The following is a 20,036-nucleotide window of genomic DNA, read 5'->3' as shown; positions in this document are numbered from 1 at the left end:
AATATTCAGGCCGTTGTGTTTTAATAACATATACTGTAAAATGCAATTTGCAAATAATGCTGGATCCTTCAAATGGATATTTATTACAAGCTTTGCACAATAAATACGCAAATATTTCTTAACACACTTAAAAGGATAGTTGTCATGATTTGCTCCACCTCAAGTTGTTCCAAACCTGTATAAATTTCTTTGTTTTGCTGTACACAAAGAAAGATATTTGGAAGAATGTTTGTAACCAAACAGATTTACATAGTATTTTTTTTCCTACTATGGTAGTCAATGGGGGGAGAGATCTGATTTGTTACAAACATTCTTCCCTTGTGTTCAGCAGAACAAAGAAATTTATACAGGTTTGGAACAACTTAAGGTGGAGCAAATGATGACAGAATTTATATTTTTTGTTGAACTATCCCTTTAAGTACACTTTTAAAAATGCTATTTGTAATAATGTCAAATGAGAAGTTTTACATTAAGGTACATTTTAAATCATTTTATTTTAATTATCTTTTGTTGTACTTTAAAGAAGTACACATATTTTGAAGTGCTGAATAACATACTACATAATGAAGTACTTGATTATAATTTCAACTGTAGTGTGTTACTCAGTATTACATTATTTTGAAGTTAATCTGTTTTAATGTACTAAATTGTAACAATTGTAACTAAATTGTAACTTCATTACATACAAGTTACATTAATATGAATGTAAACTTTAACCCATTTCTATTTAATTGCAAATAAGTCTGGAAGCATTACGTTTTACTTCTTAAAAGTCCTCTAAAGTGTACCTCTTTTTCACAAGTAACATCAGACTCTTTCCTCATGCTGAGACCCCTTTAATTTATGTGCTTAAATGCTGTACATTTATTATTTTGTATACTGAAAACTGTCACTGCCTCTTTGTTCTTTTGCATGGGGAAAAATCCCCTCTTGTGACCAGAAGTTGTTGTTCTGTAATAAGCAATGATAAGCAGGGCATGAAACCATTCTGGTGACTTCTGGCTAAACTTCGTAACTCAATTTGCTTCTAATCACAAAGGCTGTGCAAAAAGTTTTATTCAGGGATTGTCACAAGGCTTGAGTTGCAGCCGACGCTCATCATGGCTCTTTGTCATGGAGGACAAAGGGGTTTATGAAATCTGGCTTGAATTCTCGCTCTCCAATGAGATTTAGCCCTTGTTTTCGACCGGCTTTGCGTCCACTGATTCTCACACACAGATGCATGTAGATCTTGCTGTATGTGAGAAAAGCCAAAGCATTACATTATTTTTCTGAAGGATAAAATGCATGATGGAAAGTGTAAGAAAAGAAAAAGGAATCAATTAAGGATAAGGATTATTTGTAGCGGTTTCAGTCCTTACTAAAAAAAAGTTGCTCATGTTTTAAAAATCAGTCCCAAACAAAACTCTGAGTATCTTTTATAGATTTGGTGCCACCAACCTTTGGAAAACTTTTGGAAAACTTTGGCAAATCCAGTAACTAGTTACTTCTTCAAAAGCGCTTTGTAAACACAACCTCATGGTAAAAACCTATGCACAGTAATTCCTGTAAATTGCATTACGTCAAAATTGAGTTGGAAAAAGATGTTTCCAATGTTAGGCCATTATCAAAAGGACATTTTTTGTCTGCTTTATTGAGTCCTAACTGCATATTTCTACATTAAGATACAACTACATTTCTAACATCACTTATGCTCTGTCTTTAGGAAGATTTACTGGACTGACTGGGGAAATATGCCACGCATTGAATATGCCAACATGGATGGTTCTAATCGGAAAATAATTGCTGATACACACCTATTCTGGCCTAATGGACTCACCATTGACTATGCCAGTCACCGTATGTACTGGGTGGATGCCAAACACCACGTCATTGAAAGAGCTGACCTGGATGGGAAGAATAGAAAAGCTGTCATTAGCCAAGGTAAAAAATAAATTAATAAAATACAATTCTTTACCTTTTATTCCTTTACAGATGCTTTTATATATTACATCTTAGATGGTACTTTATAGAGTGGTAAAATGTAGGTCATGGTTTCACAATTAATATTGGATATGTTTGTATTTGTTTGTTTTATGCTCACCAAGGCTGCATTTACTGGATCCAAAAATTGAGATATTGTTACAATTTAAAATAGCTGTTTTCTATGTGAATATATTTTAATATGTAATTTATTCATTTTAATGCAAAACTGAATTTTCAGCATCATTACTCCAGTCTTCAGTGTCACTTTATCCTTCAGAAATCATTATAATACGCTCATTTACTGCTTCAGAAACATTTATTATTATTATTATCAGTGTTTTGCTGCTTCATATTTTTGAGGAAACTGTGAAACCTTTTTTTCCAGATTCTTTGATTAATTGAAAGTTCAAAAGAACATCTTTTGTAACATTATAAGTGTCTTTACTGTCACTTTTGATCAATTTTAATTGAATCCTTGCTGACATTTTTTTTTTTTTTTTTTTTTTTTTAATAATATAAATCATAATGACCCCAATCCTTTGAATGGTAGTGTATCATGGTTTCCACTGTTTTCAACATTGGTGATAATAAGAACCATTATTAATAATTAAGCACCAATAAAAATGAATAATAAATCAGATGATTACTTTTTTTTAAAGTTATATTTATGGGCTTTTTGTGCCTTTATTTGGAAAGGACAGTAGAGAGCAAACAGGAAAGCACTGGACATAGAGAGGGGGGCAGGAATCGAACTCTGGTCGCCGTGAACGCATTTGCTCCATATGTCGGCGCACTAACCACTAGGCTATCGTTGCCGACATCATATGATTTCTGAAGGATCATGTGACACTGAAGTTTGGAGTAATAATGCTGAAAATTCAGCTTTGCATTCACAGGAATAAAATGTGTTTCAAAATATATTCAAATGGAAAACATTGTAGTGTGATTTAATATTGCATTAACTAGGTCTGTTAGTTTGATTTCACAAGAATTAGACTGGTACGATTCAAGACTACTTACTTGGCATAGTCTGATGAAAGTTTTCTGATTAAACTGCATCTTATATTCATCTTATGGACAAATGATTTTAAAACGCACTTTGCTACAGCAAAACATTGATTCTATTGTCAGTTCAGTGTTTTAACAGCTGGAAAGGTTTACAGACTTGGTTAAACTTGGTTAGGCTACTGTGCTTTTTTATTGAGTATTCTGTTCATTTGAGGATAAGCAGTGTCTTGTAGATAAATTCAGATGTCTCTCTGATGTGTGATAGAGTGCAATCCACGTTCCCTCTAAATGGCACACTAGAAAGGAAGACTAAGCCTCGGGGTTTGCAGGAACAAAATACCTGTGCACCTGGGAAAGGTGGGGGAATATTTAGACCTGAAAACCGAGCTCTAAAAAAATTCAGTGCAGATTTGCTTACTGTGGTCATCAATGACAGATTTACTAGGGAGGGAGGCACCAGCATTATAAAAAAAATCAGAGTGCACACACACTGAGAAAAGATATGCTGACTGCAAAAACAAGATCAAAAGTGAATGATGATTGAGATGACAAGAGAAAGGTACCAGCAAAGAGGGACAGCAGATGGCAGCGGAGCTGGAAACAAAAGAAAAAAGAGATGGAAAAGGCAAACAAACCTTCTAACTCAAACCTGTCCTTGCTTCTCTACAAAGATAAGATCACAAAACAACCCCACGCTGTGTGTGTACACCTGGAGTAGGGTGAAAGGTGCAGAAAAGGAGGGAGATACAGGCAGGGTGCATTACACGCCTATAGTTTGGCAGAGTGCCAAGTGTAAAGAATAAGCTAGAAGAGCACACAAGTTAGAGCAGAAAAGAAGAGAAATAACAGAAAAAATAGGAGGTTATAATAAGTATTTTGAAATAGGAGGTTATAAGTGCCTTTTGTTAATGATGGAAGAGGTCTTTAGCTGTAGATTTAGGTAGGGATGGTAAGGGACAACTTTTTGGCTGCCACCTCTGACTATTGCTCGAAGGGAAGGATTTTCTAATCCTGGATAGATGGAAAGTAGCTAATTAGTAGTTTAAAAAAAATAGTTTACCTCATCTTCTTTGAATTCAAAGTTTAAAGTACACCAGATTTCCGTCATGTCTAATTTTATCTGACATTCTCAATAAACCCTTGTGAAAAAGAAGTACAGTTTAGCATACTTATTAGAGAAATACTAAACTTAAGTGTGAAGTTACATGTGTGATGTTTTCAGACACTTAACTGCATGTTAATTATAATTAAATGAAAATGTATTGGAGTTTAAAATGATTTGAAATTATATGCAGTCAGCTCAACTTTAGTGTGTTTTTTTTGACCCACTTAAGTACTTCTTTATATGTAATTTTATAGTTACTCATATTGTGTTTGAAATATGGTTAAAGTGTACTGCTGAATGTACTGACAAGCATTTATGCTAAACTAAAATATATTTTAATGTCATGTATTTATATTTGTAATCACATATTTGTAATGATGAAGTTGAAGTTTAGTACATTTAAAATAACTTTAGATGTAATATCAAATAACACAATACAGTTAAAATTTGAATCAAGTACTTTACATATGCTTTAGTATGTTAATCAACACACGTTTAAGTATATTTCTTTAAAACATGACAAAAGATTATTAAATCATGATGTAAAATGCACTTTAAAGTAAAACTTGATTAATTTGACCTTATATGTAATGAAGTCAAGTGTGTTTATAGAGTATTTTACAACAGCTTAGAACACAGCTCAGCCGATTTTAATCAAGGACTGGAACTGAGTTATGTAAGCAATAAGGTACGAGAGGCTGTGCTGTATTGTGAATAAGTCACGGCTGAAGGGCGTTGTTAGGCACAACATGAAGCGGGGTACTTGCTAACCCCTTTAGCCATGACTTATTCATGATATGGCACTAGCCTCGAGTACCTTTTATAAAACGGTTACCACAAAATACAAATATTAAAGCCAAAAAATATGTATCAATGCAACTTTCATGAAGTAAAATCACAAAAAGCCTTCCTTCCGCAGGAAAAAATAGTCCCTGACCGTGAACAGCAACAGAAGTTACATTTTCATGCCATTAGATGGCAGCAAAGACTGTCTTTATGAGTGTGTCAGTCAGAAGCGAAGTCTTTTATATTGAAAAGACTGAATTGTTGTGAACACGGAACAAGACGCAACTGATAAATGCTTTGACTAGCGTTGTCAGTCATGGGAAAGCCCCTTAACTGTTAAAAAGACAAGATAATACATCAGACATTTAAACAGATTTTTTATTATGAACATAGGACTGACTTGAAGGAATATGCTAAATCTGAATGCAGCTAATAAACTCGCTCACTCGATCTCTTTCTTACAATAATCTCCGACATAATACGGTAAACATTTAGAACAATATCAATTGAGAACATGGAGTTTACATTGCTAAGAGTGGTTGCTAAGGGTGTTGTGTAGTGATACACAGAACCGTTGGGTGAAATCAAAATCAAGGACATGAACTAACCATTTTATAAAATGAAAAGAAGTACCTTAGAGCATTTGTGAACCAATCAGAATCAAGAATTCTAGAGTGCCTTGATACAAATACCTTCTTTGTGAGAGAGAGAAAAAGAGAGGGAGGGATCGAGAGAGATCTTGTGATGCTCTTCACATTATTTACCCATGGGCCAGATTTGACCTGAACGTAGAAAGTGTAGACAAAAAGCTTTGTTTGTTTTTTTGCAGCTATTCATTGTAGTGGAGAACCCTGAAATAATTTGATCAAATATAACATTTTAGCTTGATTTTCACTCTTAAACATAACAGGAGGATTATAAATCATCGGAAAACGGAAAACGGTCCACTTCCTGTAACACATGAGGTCTTGAGTTTTGGTGTGCAGTCGTTAATTATTGTTTAACAATAGTTAACGACAGCAGTCCACGTATAATTCTAAACTCTAAACCACCTTTCTGTCTTCCAGGTCTTCCACATCCTTTTGCCATCACAGTGTTTGAAGACAGTCTATACTGGACTGACTGGCACACCAAGAGTATCAACAGTGCAAACAAGTTTACTGGCAAAAACCAAGAGGTCATCCGGAACAAGCTGCATTTTCCCATGGACATCCACACGCTGCACCCGCAGAGGCAACCTGCAGGTCAAATAAACAGAAGTCCTTATTACTCGTAGTATAGTAGACAATGATTATAGTTTACAATGTTTACAAACACAAATCCTTTTAAAGTAAATGCAACATAGGCTCATTTGGGGAAAAATTTACCTATACATACAATTCAGTAGTTTTCAGCTGAAATGAACGATAGTGTCTGTAAAACCCCAACAACTTTTATTCCTTTTCACACAAATTATGATTTTACAGGGGCGGATTATCGATTAATAAAGACTTATTTCCATCCTGTTTCTTGCACAATACTGTGTTATGACCTCAAAACACTTTTATCATAGCGCATGATTTGTAAACTAATATATTTTGACATTTGCATCACATAACAAGCTCAATATTTAAGGCTTATCGGATATAGTAAACTATCAGTTAGGGTTTGGTGTAGGTGGTAAGTTATTTTCAAACGCAATTGAGCATTAACCTTTTAGCACCACTCACCAGACATTTCATTACTAAACTGCCGCGATACATCGTCAAAAATTGCCAGATTCATGTTTAACTGTTTTGGACAAAACTTCATTCATTCGAATAAAACTTGGACATTTCATTTTGAAAGTGCCGTGAAACTTGCATGAAGCAACATATTATTTTGCCGAAATGTCGCCATTGTCACGTTTTTCCAATGAGCCTGGATTGAGTAAATAATATTCATTTTAAAAGAGTTTTTATTTTTTAGGAGGGAGAAATCGCTGTGGGAGCAATAATGGGGGCTGCAGTCACCTGTGTCTTCCAAGCAATAAAACCTACACCTGCACATGTCCTACAGGCTTTAAAAAGGTGGACCACTATAACTGTGCCCAGAGTAAGTACTTCTTGTTTTAGTTATTTATCCTTATTCATGCTACAACATAAGCCCTTTACCTCAAGGGGACAGTTATGTGGGAAGTGCAATACAAACTTCCAGAAAGTGATTGTGTGCATCATTGTTTTGAAACCATGAGGAGCCTCTCACTCACTGACAGCAGGCTTTTAAAGGGATTACAAGATGAGAGTTTAATGTAGTCTCACCGATGCGTTCTGGGTAATTGACAGAAATTGAGTTATACATTCAATAGTTAACATGATGCATTCAGAAGTTCTCTTAACTATTGTCTTAATAATAATACATAATTTTTGTAATAATTGTAAAAGTAAAAATACTTTTTTGTTTATTTGAATTTGTTCATTCAATAAGTGCAAAATGCTCATTTAGCCAATAAATTCATGAAGACAGCAACAGATTTCTTGCTCAGCAAATTTTCAATTTGTAACACAATGAATTGATTTATTGTTTTGAGATATATAACAAACAAACGGTGATAATCAAAAAATGTTATATAAAAAAAAGCTCTTAACATTACAACACAACAAATAACTAACAGTAATGATAAAACAACAAAAGTTGAAATAAAGTCAGCAAAGAGCAAAACAATAGTAAAGTAGCTGCATAATTTATTCATGCTGAAATACATGCTGGGAGCTCACAAATCCTTAATATTTCAGCTATATTGTACAGTATCCACCCTTTGTTCAGAAAAATGTAGTTGGGACCAGTTCTAGGATTTCATCCTCAGGGGGGCTTAAGCCCTCAGTGAGAATCTGTTGAAAGAGATAATTGCCTAAGTGGTGCATCTTTAAATCGACACCACTATATTACTATATATTAAGTCAAATTAGCCTACCGGTACTTAAAGTCAATACAAAAGTTTTTAAATGATATAATGATACCAGTCTTTATGCAGTACAGTTCAAAGCAGTATAAGTATAGGCTACTGTTTGACTGACAGAAAATTGTCATCATATCATTATTATTAACAAGTATAACTATTAACTAGCTAAAAAATAAAAATATTGACTCAGGGAACCAAGTATATATATACACTATATTGCCAAAAGTATTGGGACACCCCTCCAAATCATTGAATTCCGGTGTTTCAATCACTTCCATGGCCACAGATGTATAAAATCAACCACTTGGGTATGCAGACTGCTTCTACAAACATTTGTGAAAGAATGGGTCGCTCTCAGGAGCTCAGTAAATTCAAGCGTGGTACTGTGATAGGTTTCCACCTGTGCAATAAGTCCATTTGTGAAATTTCCTCACTACTAAATATTCCACGGTCAACTGTTAGTGGTATCATAACAAAGTGGAAGCAATTGGGAACAACAGCAACTCAGCCACGAAGTGGTAGGCCACGTAAAATCACAGAGCGGTGTCAGCGCCAAGACATTTTGGACAATTTCATGTCCCAACTTTGTGGGAAGAGTTTGGGGATGACCCCTTCCTTTTCCAACATGACTGCACACCATTGCACAAAGCAAGGTCCATAAAGACATGGATGAGCGATTGACACACATCCGATATTTTCTTAAATGTTTATGTTCACTTAAAGGTGCAGTAAGCGATTTCTGAAAATTGCTGTTGATATTTGTTGATATTTGAAATCACCAAAAACAAAACGTCCCTACCCAAAAGGATCACACCCCTTTCTGTGTTTTGGCTCTCAGTCCGATCCACTTTCAACAGCATTTCTCAGAAATTGCTTACTGCATCTTTTAGTCTGTTTATGTGGCTACTCGTCATCGTGTATTTGCTCAAGAAGACGCAGAAAATAACTAAATTCAGTACTCGTGTGCTGTCTGAGAAGTGACTTTCTGTGTGCTCGCTTTGTTTCTGTGCGCGCACACACCCTATCTAAAGCATGGGTTTTTATGTAGCTTCAATAAAATTAATATTTGAGACTCAAAAGGTAGTTGTTTTTTTTATAGTGCAGTAAAATGTAGCCTTAAAAATCATACTTGTACTTATATGTATAAATGTCAATAATCAATCTGTCAGTTGCAGCTGCTCTCTTTATCAACTAACCATCCTTGTTTACAAGTAACAAAAATGAATACAGCCACAAACATGAATAATAAATGTTATTTAAAGGTGCCCTAGAATCAAAAATTAAATTTACCTTGGCATAGTTGAATAACAAGAGTTCAGTACATGGAAATAACATACAGTGAGTCTCAAACACCATTGTTTCCTCCTCCTTGTGTAAATCTCATTTGTTTAAAAGACCTCCGAAGAACAGGCGAATCGCAACATAACAGCGACTGTTACGTAACAGTCGGGATCATTAATATGTATGCCCATGCAGCATACATGATGAACATCTTGTAAAGATCCATTTTAGGGTTGTTAACTTTGTTTATGCACTGTATTATAGTCGAGAGTTCGGGGGCAGGGAGCTCGCGATTTAAAGGGGCCGCAGCCTGAATCGGTGCATAGTTAATGATGCCCCAATATAGGCAGTTAAAAAAATTAATAAAAAAAAATCTATGGGGTATTTTGAACTGAAACTTCAGACACATTCAGGAGACACCTTAGACTTATATTATATCTTGTGAAAGAATGTTCTAGGGCACCTTTAACAAATTTGTCATTTTCCTTTCATAATGATCACATTTTTGACTTGTCTATACTGATGAACTTTTCAAATCTGAAGAACTGACAGGAGACCTTTGGTCTTTGATCAGGTCTTGACAAGTTCCTGCTTTTTGCCCGAAGGACGGACATCCGTCGAATCAGCTTTGACACTGAAGACAAGTTGGATGATGTCATTCCACTGGCTGATATTCGAAATGCAGTTGCCCTGGACTGGGATTCCAGTGAGCGATATATATACTGGACCGACGTCACCACTGATTCAATCAACAGAGCAAAATGGGATGGCACCAAACAGGAGGTTAGCAGGAATTTAGCCTGAGACCCAGAAACAGATTTATTATTTTGTCTAATATAAACAACCTCATGATAATCACCCATAAATGCATAATTGATAATAATTAAGCGATAATGACATGTCCTTTATAACTGGTAAAAGCACTGAAGAAAAAGCAGAGAGTAGCTTTAGATGAGTAACAGGTAGGTAGAACAGGTACTGTTCTTTGTGGCTGTTCATCATATATTTACAAAAACATAAAACTCTGTTGCTTCTGCATTTCCTATTACACCTGCAGTGAGAGTATGTGTCTTCAAACATGACATCCTGTCACATGCTTTCAGTGTAGTAGAAATTTAATTCAGTGTATTGGTCTTTCATATATCGCTAAAAAAAAGTGACAAACTGAATGAGCTGTTTGATTAGTAGCAAAAGTTGAAGAAATTAGACAGCTATTACATGAAAACTTTTACTTGCATTTGACTTGATATTACAGTCCTAAATATTAATGTTACAATAAAAATCTCATTATATTAATATGAAAAGAATTGAAGTGAAAGTAATTTTCTGTTGAAAGTATCAAAGTATCTGTTTTCAGCTAACAGGGAACATTCTCAGAACTTTGGCTAACGTTGTGGCAAGGCTCCCTCAAAGTTATGAACAAACCTTCTTCCAGTAACATTAATAATATGTTCATTCAAAGTTATCGTCTTTAATAATGTTCTCAAAATGGTAACATAACATTATTTATACATTGTTCATGGTTGTTTTTTTCTGAAATGTTTAAGCTGGATGTTCGTCTAGCATGTTTTTAAATGTTACAGTACTTCTTGTTTTGAAATATTCAGAGAACATCAAAAGTAACGTTTCCAGAGTGTTTGCAGAATGAAAAAAATGGAATGTTCCTGTATCGTTTGCAAAATCAATATTTAAAAAAAAAAAAAAAACATTTGGAAAAACTGGACATTTTGAATGTTGAGAGAACATTCAGGAATAACTTTTCATAACTTTTAATTAATACTTTTCATAACATATTTTTGTTAGCTGGGTTGTCATTGAAGTGAATGACCTTCAAATAATGCCATGTTACCCTTAATATGTTTTTAATGTTTAAATTTTATATATTTAGTGTCATTTTAATTTTATATATAATGTAATTAATATTTTAAGGGTAACACCATAACCTTTCTTCTTTGAAGTTCATCCATATAGATAAAAGCATGCTCACACACACCATGGTACGTCCTTGTAGTTGAGAGAATGGTGAAAGTTAACAGAGTAAGGTGTTGTGAGAAGGGAGAGAATGGAATTACAATCTAAAATGTATAATAATGGAATAATAAAATCAAACACAATGTTATGTGTAAGTACTAATGATATATTTTAAGTGCTCTTTTTGTTACTCCTCTATCCTTGCCTTTGCTTAGGTCTGTGGATGTCACTGCTGTTGGATGTCTAATGTATGAACTATGCATGTTTTAGTATATAATGGGGAGAAATGTGTAAAATACTGACCCCTGGAGAACAAACTAGCAAAAGCCAATAAATTCTCCCTTATAAAGTTGGTGGCTGTAATGTATTTTCATGTAATTTGACAGATGATATTCAATTTGGTTGCAGGTTGTGGTGGACACAAGCTTGGAAAGCCCTGCAGGTCTAGCTATTGATTGGCTTACACATAAACTGTACTGGACTGATGCAGGTACTGATCTTTTATTGGTTCATCTTTCAGACCAAGTGGAATATATATGTTTATGTTTATCTTTTTTCATGATATCTTTTTTTCCTCAATAATTGTCATTATTAAGCTACATTTAAGGTTGTTTTTTTTCCAGCTAAATTTAGATACTAATTTTTCCCAAAGATTGATTGTTGTTTTTTTTCACTTTATTTTTCTTATTTTTTTCATAACACTTTTAGGCACTGACCGGATTGAAGTTTCAAACACCGATGGAAGCATGCGTACAGTTCTGATCTGGGAGAATCTTGATCGCCCCGGGACATTGTTGTTGACCCGATCGGCGGGTAGGTCAAAAAGGAAGGGTCTCACCTTGTTTTGCTCACCCCTGTGTAATAAGGTTGATGAACACAGGATCTGAGAACATTCCTCCATAGGGAATCTCTTCAGATCCTTCAGATTCAGAGATCCTCGCTTATGCTCAGTAAACCCTTATTGTGTTGCTTTTGAGGTGTGCTTTAGATAAATCTGCATAACAAAAATTTTACACCGAAATCTTGAGTAACAAAAGGAGCATTATATCAGAAATAGAAAGAGCTTTACTGACAAGTATGTTTACACATACAAGGAATTTGTCTTCGTGACAGAAGCTTCCACAGTACAGACAGAATGACAGCAACAAGACAGATAATAAAAACAGAATAAAATAGAATGAGTGAATAAAAAATAAAAATATACAATATATGTGTGTACAGATATGTTAATACAAATTCAAGGGAATGTAAATAAGAGGTATGGTGTGCTAAATAAATATAAATGGTTTATTGCACATGTTTATTGTCCAGTGGGGGCATTTAACTGTTCAGAAACCTGTCTTGTGCCTGACTGTTCTGGTGCTCAGTGCTGGGGAGTGCTGTTTTGAGCGTGTTCAGCTCCAGGTTGTTGTCAAGTCATCTTCATTCATATAGCACTTTTCACAATATATATTTTTTCAAAGCAGCTTCACAGTGACGATAGGAAAATTCTTATCGAGCTAAAGTTGGTTTTTGATTGAATCACTTCCGTTGTAAAAATTGTTAATTATTACTTAAGGAGCTGCTTAAATGACAACTTTCCTACTGAAAAACCGAATACCTTTAATGCATTCTTGCCGTTCATTTACGTGTTTAGTCTATAGGTTTGCGTGTTTAGGCCAGAACACACCAAGCCTACGCCGACGAACTAGTGGCGACGAAAGCAGACTGTGGGGTTGGCTCACGTTGGCTTCGTCTGTGTCCAAAATTGTCCTGACACACCAAACCGACGCTAAACAGCCGACGGCCAAGTAGCACATCCGTTCTGCGGCTGCGTGAGATGAAATGCCTTTCCGAACCAGCAGGTGGCAGTAGCTGAACAGCCAATCAGAATGATCAGATGGCCCGACGGACCGACGAGCTCCGACGCCAATTCAACATTTTGAATCGGCCGAAAAAAAGCCGACATGGACCATCTTCAGCCGACGGTGCGAAACACACTGAGAAAACTTTAGGCAGGCATACACTGTGCGATTTTCGTCCGATTTTGAGCCGAATTCTGACTCTTTTTTGAGTCGGGCCGATTTTCAGCTTTGTCGTGTGTCGTTTGTCGTGCAGTGATCGTGCAGTGTACACGGGGAAACGAGTGGCGATAAACCTCTCCCGACTGGCAATCGCATGGTCGGATGAATTTCTGGCATTAGTCGGCTGACGAACAAAAACCGCCCGACGGCCGACCGTCGGCTTGGTGTGTTTCTGCCATTTGAGTGTGTATGTGCGCAGAAGCTTGGTCTTTTTAAAAAAAGTGATATTTGCCAAATTACTTGTCTAGTCCAAACATAATACAGAAAAAATAGTGGTGTCCGCGGATTTATGCAAACTGGAATAATTTTGATAGCGTTTTATCTAGGGAAAGGAAAGGGAAATGGGCCTTCGCAGGGGATAGTTTAGTTGAAACGTCAGGGCTGCATTATCATCATGTCTAGATGCAGGTCCTTCATCTCATCTGGATACGGCCTGGATCTGGCAGTCTGCGGCAAACCTAGAGATAAACGGAGAGAGACTAATGTTAGCGTAGATGCCATTCTCCTTATGATGTAACGAGTACATCAGGTGTTATGGGAAGTGGTCCCGGTTCCGGCTGACCTAATCCATGCAGCCTAACAATTTACATGATTTGAATTATAGAAGTAGACAGTGGTTTATGTGTATGCAAGTTTAAACAGATGTGCTTTTAGTCTAGATGTAAACTGACAGAGTGTGTCTGCTTCCCGAACAGTGATAGGAAGACTGTTCCAAAGTTTAGGTGCTAAATAGGAAGAGGATCTACCGCCTGCAGTTGATTTTGATATTCTAGGTATTATCAACTGTCCAGAATTCTGAGATCGCAATAGCTGTTTACCAACTGACTGACTGCACCAGACAGCCAGCTCTTTAACCTCCTGTCTGTAGACAGACTCGTCACCATCCTGGATGAGGCCATTAAGTGTGTTGTCACTTGTGAACTTCAGGAGCTTGACAGAGGGGTCTTTTGCGGTGAAGTCATTGGTGTAGAGAGAGAAGAGCAGTGGAGAGAGCACATATCTCTGGGGGGCGCCAGTGCTGATCGTGCGGGTGTTGAATGAGAATTTTCCCAGCCACACTAGCAGTTGCCTGTCTGTCAGGAAGTTTGTGATACACTGACAGATGGAGGAGGGCAGAGAGAGATATGTTAATTTGTACAGGAGCAGGTTAGGGATGATGGTGTTGAAGGCCGAGCTGAAGTCCACAAACAGGATCTTCACATAGGTTTGTCCAGATGTTGCAGGATGTAGCGCAGTCCCATGTTGACTGTATTATTCATAGACCTGTTTGCTTGATAAGAAAACTGCAGAGGATCCAGCAAGTGTCCAGTAATGTCCTTCAGGTAGGCTGACACCAGTCTTTCAAATGACTTCATGACCACAGATGTTAAAGAATTAGTTCACTTCAGAGTTAAAATTCCCTGATAATTTACTCAGCCCCATGTCATCCAAGATGTTCATGTCTTTATTTCTTCACTCGAAAAGAAATTAAGGTTTTTGAAGAAAACATTCCAGGATTTTTCTCCTTATAGTGGACTTCAGCAGTTACCAACAGTTTGAAGGTCCAAATTGCAGTTTCAGTGCAGCTTCAGAGGGCTCTACATGATCCCAGCCAATGAATAAGGGTCTTCTCTAGTGAAGCAATCTGTCATTTTCTAAAAAAAAAAAAATAATAAAAAAATTATATATATACACAACCACAAATGCTCGTTTTGCTCTAGCTCTTTTATCAGGAAATTTTATTTCTAAAGTGAACTAATCCTTTAAGGTAACAGGTCTCTATTCATTAAGTCCTGTGATTTTTGGATTTCTTTGGGATGGAGATGATGGTAGAGGATTTGAAGGAGAAAGGAACTTTGCATAGCTCCAGTGATCTGTTAAAGATCTGTGTGAAGACAGGGGCCAGCTGGTCAGCACAGGTTTTAGACAGGCTGGTGTAATGCCATCTGGGCCTGGTGCTTTCAATGTCTTCTGTTTCCGGAAGACCCGACGCACATAATTTTCACAGACCCGAAGTGCAGAAGGGGAGGACAGGGGGTTGTCGGAAGTGTTGATGGATGCATGGAGAGAAGATCAGAATGGGTGTGGGGTGTGAGACTGCGTTTTTCAAACCTCGAGCTACGATAAGTTCCTCTGTATAAAAATGCAGATACATTTATATACAGCCTATTGATGAATCTATTGTTTCCATCTATATAAATTGTCAATGTGACTTAATTTGTATAGCACAATTAAAGGTGGGGTATGTATTTTTTCAACAACACTGTTTGGAAGTTAGTCAGGCCGACACCAACAACAAACGTCTAACCGATCAGCGTTAGGGGGCATATGACAGTCGAGGAGACAGAATTAGCAAGAGGGAGATTTGAAGAAAGACTGCAAACACTATTTCATCTAGGCTAAATTACGCAAATGGAAAAAGCTTGATTTTACAATTGTTTATTGTATTTCTGTACAGGAGAGGATGCACAAAAAGCCCTTATATGGAATTGTTTGTTGTTTTATGCAAATTACTAGCCTTAGGCTCATGGATGTTCATTTAGAACACTCTGAATTCATTAACCTTAGACCAAGGTTAAGAGCTAATTCATGCCTGTGCACACCTGTTGTGAATTGTGCGTAATTTGTGAGAAGATCTCTTGTCTGTTCAAAGTATGTGTAAATATAAATGTGAATGAGACCCAATATCTTGCTGGACGATCCAGTCATGGCCAGTGTAAGCTTCCTGACAGGGTCAGTCAGGTGTTGATTTATTCTGCTGATACTTGTAGTTCATGATACCATATATCTTACTAGTTGTCCAGGGCCTTTGGGAGGAAAACGACACCATAACTTCAAAGATTTCACAGTTGGGATGAGGTACTTCCACTGATAATGATTGAATAATGGAAATTGCCCTTTTCAACAGCAGAGCCATTTTCTTATAGCCATTTCCTGATTTGTGCAACACAACAGCCTTTTGTCACACATCATTACTTTATTGGGTCTTTCCCATAGTCATGGATGAGTAAAGGAATTTGGCCTGTGCATGACCTCATTTTTTATCCCAGTGAAACAGGAAATCATGGTTTTATTACTTGAGTGTTCATCAGGCAGGTGAACTTAAAACATTTACATTTAAGCATTTAGCAGACACTTTAATTCAAAGCGACATACATTGCATTCAAGTTTACTTTTTATCAGTTAATGCAATCCCTGGGAGTCAAACCCATGACCTTGGCGTTACCAGTGTATAATACATCAACATTTTTTAAAAGTAGAATTTTAATAGAATTTTTAGTCTATTTACCAAGGGTGCTAAAATAAATGGAAGATGCTGTATAGTCATTTGGACAGTATTGCAGTAGCTGTGGATGTTTACACAACATTAAAAAAAGGGTACATAACCTTATTTGTTTTGTCTGACCATAGATTCATGTACTGGACAGATTGGGGAGCAAATCCTAAGATTGAGCGTGCTGGAATGGATGCATCCAACCGTACTGTTATCATCTCAACAAACCTGACGTGGCCTAATGGGTTGGCAATCGACTACAACACAGAGAGGCTATACTGGGCAGATGCTAGCATTAAGACCATTGAGTATGGCAACTTTGATGGATCAGGCAGACAGGTAGAAATGAGTGTGTATGTGTGTGTCTCTCTCTCTCTCTCTCTCTTTTTATTTAAGTAGGTTAAAGGTTGCAATTCATTCTTCTCTATTAAAGGTGTTGATTGGCAGTCAGTTGCCTCATCCATTTGGGTTGACACTCCATGAAGACAAAATTTACTGGACAGACTGGCAATCCAAAAGCATCCAAAGTGCAGACAAGCTTACTGGTTTGGACCGAAGAACGCTGGCAGAAAACCTTGAAAACCTCATGGACATTCACATGTTCCACCATCATAGAACTACAGGTAAAATGGCACAATAGAGTTATGTTTCAGTAATCACAACTTTCATTATAACAATAGAGATATTATGTATCAATAATACTGGTGCCAAATATACATTACACTTTGGATGTTCTCTCAACCAAGATCATGAGGTTCATCCTGAGTTCTTTTTAAATAGTATTGAATGAGTTCACTTGTTGGTTGCTTTGCCTTCACTGTCCAGTCCAGTGGGGGGTAAAAAGCAATAACACTTTATTGTCTGTGTTACATGTACTTAGTATAATTATTGCATGTATAATTACATGTAACTAACCCTAAACTAAACCCTAATCCTAACCCTATAGTAAGTACATGTAGTTAATTAATATTACTCAGTACTTAAATATATAATTACACTGTAATAAGGACACCTTAAAATAGTGTAACCAAAAAAGCTTTCAACTAGTTTTTAGTTTTAAACTAGTTTCATAGAAATTACATTAAAGGTGCCATCGAATTGAAAATTGAATTTACCTCGGCATAGTTGAATAACAAGAGTTCAGGACATGGAAATGACATACAGTGAGTCTCAAACTCCATTGTTTCCTCCTTCTTATATAAATCTCATTTGTTTAAAAGACCTCCGAAGAACAGGCGAATCTCAACATAACACAGACTGTTACTTAACAGTCGGGGTGTACGCCTCCAATATTTGCATATGCCAGCCCATGTTCCCAACATTATAAAAGGCATTACACAAGGGTAGCCAGTATTAACGTCTGGATGTGCACAGCCGAATCATCAGACTAGGTAAGCAAGCAAGAACAATAGCGAAAAATGGCAGATGGAGCAATAATAACTGACATGATTCATGATAACATGATATTTTTAGTGATATTTGTAAATTGTCTTTCTAAATGTTTCGTTAGCATGTTGCTAATGTACTGTTAAATGTGGTTAAAGTTACCATCATTTCTTACTGTATTCACGGAGACAAGAGAGCCGTCGCTATGACGAACACTTTGTAAAGATCCCTTTTGAGGGTTATATTAGCTGTGTGAATTTTGTTTATGCAATGATAGAGTCGAGAGCTCTGGGGGGGCGCGGAGAGCGCGAGCAATTAAAGGGGCAGCAGCCCCGAATCGGCGCATTTCTAATGATGCCCCAAAATAGGCAGTTAAAAAAATTATTTAAAAAAAATCTATGGGGTATTTTGAGCTGAAACTTCACAGACACATTCAGGGGACACCTTAGACTTATATTACATCTTGTAAAAAAAAAAAAAACGTTCGATGGCACCTTTACAGTATGTTGTAATTTACCATAAATGCTTGCAGTACACTTTAACCATATTTCAAAGACAATCATTAAATGACATGTGAAGATGTACTTAAAAAGCACTGTAAAGTTCAACTAATTGCATTTAATATAAATTTAAACTATATTAATTTTCCTTTAAATTGCAATTAAAATGCGGTTAAGCGTCTGAAAACTTTAAATTCAGTTCACACTTAGTATATTAGTTTTATAAAGATATATATATTTTTTTTCAGTTATGATTGATTGTGTTACATGTATCGCATCCACCTGGTTAAAACACAATTTTAGATCGAAATTAAAATTCATCAGATTCCAATTAAGATTATTGTTTAAATTCCATCTAGTTTGACTAGGGGTGTATTAACACATCTGAATTTTTGTTACATCTGCGTTATTGCATGTATTGCATGCAAATATTTCAGTGCAAGTGATTTTTAAGGGCTAAAATTTATACATTTTCAGTAAATGTTTTTTTTTTTTCCTTTTAAAATTGTTGTATATTCAGCACGTCAAATTAGATTAATTACTTAACTGTATTATATAAACTGGAATAAAATAAGTTAAATAAAATTCTTTAAGTTAGCATCCCTATTCATCTTCTTTTTCCTGCTGACAACTGAAATTCACACACATGCCTAGCAGATATGTGTTAAAGAGGAATGTGGGTCTCTGCCGTATCCAGTGTCTTGGGTTTTCAGACAGTGGATTAAGGCCAGTGATAACTGATCTTCAGTCTGGAGTCTCATTGGTGTATTATGATCTACCGGGACACCCAGAGGCCTGATAGGCATCTGTTACATCTGATTGAACGGCCATTTCTTCCCCTCTCTCTCTCTCTCACCTGTCTCCACTCTTTGCTTTCTGTCTAAAGTCCAGACGCCCTGTTCGGTGAATAATGGTGGCTGCAGTCACCTTTGCCTCCTGGCTCCTGCTCCCAAATCCTCAAGCTGTGCATGTCCCACTGGTATCAACCTACAGGCGGATGGCAAGACTTGCACTCACGGTAATGACGATAAGTCCATACTGCTCTACCCATCTCGAATATCTAAGGAACCAGCAATAACTCCTCATTCAGTAGCCATAATTCCACAATTGACTTGAAATTTAATGAAATGGCTGCAGGTGTTCTTTGCTTTTGGGATTCCAGGTGACAGTCCATGGCCTTTGTTGCAAGGGCAGAAGAATCTTTGAAATTTGATGCTCATTTTGAGTTGCCGTAGGGGTTTAGGGGTCACCGTAATGATGTGTCAGTGGTGATGATGTCATGGTGCATGTCTGAAGGCGAGAGTCACTGACTGAAAACCATTTAGTTGGTTTTAATTCGAATTCACTAGAAGATTTGTCCTTTTTTGCTTACTTAACTTAATTGCGCGGTGGGCAACTCTGGACATTTAATGGCATCAATCTAATCTGACTGTAGGCTTGTTTTATTTACAGTTTCAGTAAATGGCACCTACTATTCCTGTGCATGCAATGACAGTATGTTAATTTACACTACATGAAAATAGCCCGTCGTGTTGGCAAAGGCTATTTACACTAGCTTCGCCCACCATTTACTTGAGTCAGACCAAATTACAAAAGAAACCATGATGTTTACTGGAACAGTGACATGTGTGAGGTACACATTCAGTAAGATGATGTATTGCGGTAATGAATATGCATTTTACTGCATTATCATGGGCACTTTCAAATACCAGGAATAATTAGAATGCATTTTAGAATGCTTCTTTTCCACCAACCATTTAAAAATGTGTGTGTGTGCTGTGTAAAGAAGCATGTACAC

The 20,036-nt window shown here is 36.5% G+C and overlaps 1 protein-coding gene across 1 annotated transcript in view; it reads left to right on the top strand.

Moving 5' to 3' along the window:
• lrp4 (low density lipoprotein receptor-related protein 4) overlaps positions 1–20,036 on the top strand; it is a 127,446-nt gene that overhangs the window by 82,113 nt on the left and 25,297 nt on the right. Inside the window, 10 exon segments of the mRNA XM_048185291.1 lie at positions 1,706–1,923; positions 5,932–6,108; positions 6,812–6,937; positions 9,640–9,848; positions 11,445–11,526; positions 11,745–11,813; positions 11,816–11,849; positions 16,490–16,691; positions 16,786–16,975; positions 19,125–19,256. Of these exon segments, the coding sequence (XP_048041248.1) occupies positions 1,706–1,923; positions 5,932–6,108; positions 6,812–6,937; positions 9,640–9,848; positions 11,445–11,526; positions 11,745–11,813; positions 11,816–11,849; positions 16,490–16,691; positions 16,786–16,975; positions 19,125–19,256 (1,439 nt within the window).

Source organism: Megalobrama amblycephala, linkage group LG3 (assembly GCF_018812025.1).
Source record: "Megalobrama amblycephala isolate DHTTF-2021 linkage group LG3, ASM1881202v1, whole genome shotgun sequence".
NCBI classification, from domain to species: Eukaryota; Metazoa; Chordata; class Actinopteri; order Cypriniformes; family Xenocyprididae; genus Megalobrama; species Megalobrama amblycephala.
Note: the sequence above shows the minus strand (reverse complement) of the source record. Positions and strands in the feature narration are given on the sequence as shown.